At 49.1% G+C, this 5,154-nt stretch overlaps 1 protein-coding gene across 1 annotated transcript in view; it reads left to right on the top strand.

The window, feature by feature from the left end:
• Window positions 1-5,154, top strand: part of EFR3B (EFR3 homolog B) — a 79,722-nt gene that overhangs the window by 50,897 nt on the left and 23,671 nt on the right. Inside the window, exons 5-6 of the mRNA XM_011356619.2 lie at window positions 975-1,096; window positions 4,970-5,119. Coding sequence (XP_011354921.1) covers window positions 975-1,096; window positions 4,970-5,119 — 272 coding nt within the window. The remainder of the gene's footprint in view (window positions 1-974; window positions 1,097-4,969; window positions 5,120-5,154) is intronic.

The raw sequence follows: 5,154 nt of genomic DNA, 5'->3' as shown, positions 1-5,154 counted from the left end.
TCTGGCTGCTCCTGAATTATATCCTTTTATAATAAACTGCCGATCTAGTAAGCAAAATGTTTCTCTGAGTTCTGTGAGCCACTTTAGCAAATTAATTGAACTCAGGGAGGAGGTTGTGGGAACCTCCCATCTGTAGCTGGTCAGTAAGAAGCACAGGTGACAATCTGAACTTGTGACTGGAGTCCGAAGGTGGGGAGGGTGCCGTCTCGGGAAGCTAAACCCTTGACCTGTGGGATCTGATGCTATCTCTGGGTAAATAGTATCAGAACGGAGTTGAATTCTAATATACCTAGCTGGTGTCTAGAGCATTGTTTGTTAGTGCTGTGGAAACCACACGCACACACACACGCACACACACTGGAATTGGTACTAGAATCATCTCAATCCTATATCCTTTTTGAACCAATGTTTGTAAAAATTGAATAATACAAGACAGAATAGTGGAGAATATATTTTAAGTCTAATCTTTTTAGAGTTGTTCGCAGTACTGAATTTATAACAACAAACAAAATAACCTATGAGAATTACATTTAATTTTTTTAGTAATTTAACTCCACTTAGTCTGTGATTCTTGCTTCTCTGTGGGACTCAGCTGAAATTAAGTCTATTTGCAATTGCAAACGTGCAGCACATGATGGCGAAAGGAATCTGGCAGCTGAGGATGCTGAGCGAGACTTACTGAAACGAAATCGCAAACTTAAAAATTTACTCAATTTTTTAACAGTAAAATGTAATTACATTTTTAAATCAAATTTCAGATTTGTCCTTGTTTCCCAGAATGCATTCTAGGGTAGTGCTATGTGCGTTGATGCCGGCTTTTGCTATGGGAGGTGGACCAGAGCCGGGTCCTGGGATGCTTGGTTCCTGGGATGTATACATCCCATGGCTTTACTATGGCAGGGGGCCCGGAGCCCAAAGGGGAGGGGCACAGCGGGTCATCTCTCACGTGCGTTTCTCTCTCTCCTCCCGGGTAGTTCGTGAAGTTTGCCAACATCGAGGAGGACACCCCATCCTATCATCGGAGCTATGACTTCTTTGTGTCCCGCTTCAGTGAAATGTGCCACTCCAGCCACGATGACTTGGAAATCAAGACTAAGTGAGCAGGGGAAGGCGAGGGGGCCTGCGTAGCTAAGGACAGAAGCATCGATGGGTCTTAAAGAGGTCCCAGCCCAGACTGTGCGTCTGGTCCCATTGGCGTTTACCTCTGGTTTGACATTGCTGGGGAGGAAAGAGCACCTGGCAGAACTTAGGTGGGCAGGTGGGCAGTGCTGGGCTCCCAACACGGACTTTCTAAAGGAATAGGCTCTGGGGCAGCAAACAAGGCAGGATGTAAGGTGACAGTCCTGTGAGCCCAGTTTGAGAGTCAGTGACAGCACACACACATGCATACACCCATGCTCTTTTGTTCAGAAATACACGCATTTATACACCCAGAAACACTCTCACTCACCATTATCCATCAAAATATGTACCCACCAATAAAAAGTGAAGTCTTTGCTTTGGCGGATCCCACGGCCCTCACGACTGCATCTCCTCCACGCACGCCCCACGCACTCCCCTCCAGTCGTGAAGGCCTCCTTGCTGCCCCACAAACGCACCAAGAACATTGCTGCCACAGGGCTTTTGCACGTTTGTTCCTGGGTCTGGAGCGCTTCCTCCGCGGATCTGTACAGCGCATCCCTTCAAACCTTTGCTCACGAGGCCCCTTGTCAACCAACCCTTCCCCGGAACATCCCCTCACACCCACTCTCTTTCTCCCTCACACTGCTCTGTTTTTTTTTAATCCATGGCACTCATCTCCTTTAAACATGTTTCATAATTTACTTACTATGTTTCTTATTCATTGTGTGTCTCTCCCCACTAGAATGTAAGCTCTGTGAGGGTAGGAATCGTGTTTTGCTCACGGATGCATCCCAGGTACTAACACAGTGCCTGGAGAGCGGTAGGCGCTCAGTTACATATTTGCTGAGTAAGTGAATGAATGAATGCTTTTCCGATAAATATCTTGAATGACAGAATATATTGTTAGGTACACATACTCGAACTTATAAACATACTTAACTCACAGGAATACACTCATCAACATAGAAATCACAAAGAAATTTACACAAATATCTGTTGACACAGATAGGTAGAGCGGACATACAGCATCAAACCGATGAAGCAATAAGTCAGTGTTTTGTGGCAAGCATTGTCCTTGGAACTGTAGGGTGCAAGAGAGTTAGAAGCAGGTCCCTGCCTACGAAATGTGTTATCAACCTGGGGAGCTACATGAAACTAGAGAATGTTCAAAAGAAAAAACCAGCTCGCTCGCCATCGCTGGTAATCTGGGTTGGTTGGAGGAACAGGAAGTGAACCCCTCCAGCCCCGCCCCCCCACCCCCGTTTGCCTGTCCCCAAAGCTTCCCCATGCAACTGGTCGGCAGTGTCCCCCGTCTCCATCCCCTGAACTAGTCATGGGCTCCCTGGGCTGTGCTATCGTGGAGCATGTGATGAGGCCAGCAGAGGCCACTGGAGGAAGGGGCCCCTCGTCCTGTCCCCAGTGTTGGCTCCTGCACTAGCCATCTCACACCAAAACGGCCATGAAGAGGCAGAGGGGCTGGAGCAGTCGGGGCAGGTCCAGAAGGAGGTGCTGGGGAAAGTGCAGGGTTGTAACCAGGTAAAGCAGTAACGGGTGGTGACCCCTCAGGCAGGGCCAAGCTTTCACGAGTGGGGGTGCAGAGGTCACGCTCCTCGTGGCAATCTACAGCTCTCTTTGTCTACCACGTACACACAATCACACACACTCACACACACTCGTGCATTCATGCACACAATCACACACACACGCAATCCACGTTGTGTGTGGAGAGGCGCAAGGCAGACGTGGTCCGCACTGCGATCTGACAGCGTCTGGAGTGGACTGAACACTGGGAGAAGGGATGCTGAGGTTTCCTGGCAACTGGGCAGTGCGATCAGCACCCACCGCCTGGCACTCGCCGTTCGGGAAAGGAAGGCCTGGGGGTGAGAGGAGTTCCTGGCACCGGCCTGCTCCCCTCGTCTTGGTGTCTCTCCTTCCATAACCTCCCTGCACCCCCTTTCCCTGAGCTCTCCCCCCATCGCTCACTCACAGCCCAGAGAGTCCAGAGCCCCTTTCTAAGAACGACCCTTCAGGCCCCGTAAGTAGGTGCGTGCGTGTGTGCGGTCCCCTGGGGTTCAGAGACGTCCCAGGTCCTTGCACATGGGTAGGCTCCGGGTGTCATGGAATGAGATGTGTACATACGTGGAAGGGATTCTGGGGAGACTGAAGGCAAGAAGAAAACCTCACTCACGTGCACGCATGAAGAAGCCATGGGAATAAAGTTTTCCGCTCACTGAGCCCGCTGTCTTGCCAGCCAGGCTCTCCTGGGTGAGGCATGAGTCCAACAGGTTTGGCGTATATTTCTATTGTGCTTTAGGGAGCTCCTTTCAACCTAGAGCCCAGAACAGTTAGTAGAATAGTAGCCCAGTTGCTTCATTCTCGGGTCTGGACAACCTCTGGCTCAGGGCCTCGACTGGTCAAGGTCAGAGCCGCTGAGTGGTTCCCCAGGGAATCCTTGCTCATCGTCAGCAGCCCTGACTGGGCCTGAGCCAGGGTGTCCTGGTGCTGTTAGGCCTCTCCCACCACCCCGTACGGTCACCAGGTAAGGCCCAGGGTAGCACCCTGGTAACTGCATTTAAAATTGAAGCAGAAAATGGCAACTAAATATTTAGAAAAACTTGCTCAGCTCCAATAATCATCAAAAGGATGCAAACTGAAATAGCTACAAGATGTTAGGAATTTTCCTGAGCCATAAAATTAGAACAGATGTCTAAAATGAGATCCCCCATGCCGAGGCAGGAACAGTGAGATGGCATTCTCCTGCAGTTGGCACACCAGGGGTGGGGAGAGTAATGTGACAATAAAATGTGGCCATATTGGGAGCCTTTCATGTCTTACCTTTGATTCAGTGACTCCACTCATGGCAATGATTTGAATAGTGGTAAAATATTTTACACAGTGATGTTCATCATAGCATTATTATAGTAGCAAAAAATTTAGAAGCAACTTAAATGACCCATGGGAGACTAGTTTAGAAAGTTCTTCTGATACTACATCATGCATGGTCTGAAGAGTTAACGATATAGATAAATGCTTATGATAGAATGTTATGGGGCAAAATACATATTACACATGCAATAGGTTCTTAATTCTGGTACATATTATGCGCAGAAAAAAGGAAAGACACCGAAATGCCAAAAACGGTTATCTTTGAGTGGCAACAGTAGGGTAGATTTTCTCTATTCTATAATTAGCATGTATTACTTTGTCATAATAATTTTAAAAAAAGCTTGATGAAAAAAAATCAGACCGCAATAAATGTCCAGTAAAGGGGGCCCCCTGTGCTGACTGACACTGCGTCAGTGCAGTGGGGACTGGGGGTGTGTGAAAGGGGTTCCCTCTGTGCTGTCACTCAGTTTCCTCTCTGGTTTCTCATCCAACTTAGCCGCAGCCTAAACCCTTTCGTGCCCAGAAATCCTGGCAGCCCTGTGCCTCTCCATCCAGGTCCCCTCTCCCCCGTACATTGCTCACAGCCCTGGATTTGGCCTCAGCAGCTCTTGGCAGCACTCTGAGCTCTTATATCTTGGGCTCAAGCTGGAATCAACCCAGCTGAATACAAGAGAGAGGGAGCCTGAAGCAACTGGCACCCTAGTGATGCAGGCTTCTGGCAAGAGCAGTCTGGGTCTCTAAGACAAGCCAGAAGACATGGCCTCCTGGGCTCATGTCTACTAGCACAAGAAGCCAGCTAGCCAGGGGCCAAGTCACACAAAGTAGAAGGTGGGCACCACTCTGCATTGTGATAGATGAATGTATCCCTAACCCCTATGCTGTATCCCTAACTCCTTGCCACAGAAGCTGGACTTCTCAGGTTTGAGGACTTCATGGCTCCATTTCACCCTTTTCTCTACAGAATCCGAATGTCAGGCATCAAAGGTCTGCAGGGGGTGGTGAGGAAGACGGTGAATGATGAACTGCAAGCCAATATCTGGGACCCACAGCACATGGACAAGATTGTCCCATCCCTGCTTTTCAACCTGCAGCATGTGGAGGAGGCAGAGAGGTAAGCCGGCGAGGGCGGAGTTTGGACAGCGGACG

This window comes from Pteropus vampyrus, unplaced genomic scaffold (assembly GCF_000151845.1).
Source record: "Pteropus vampyrus isolate Shadow unplaced genomic scaffold, Pvam_2.0 Scaffold28, whole genome shotgun sequence".
NCBI classification, from domain to species: domain Eukaryota; kingdom Metazoa; phylum Chordata; class Mammalia; order Chiroptera; family Pteropodidae; genus Pteropus; species Pteropus vampyrus.
Note: the sequence above shows the minus strand (reverse complement) of the source record. Positions and strands in the feature narration are given on the sequence as shown.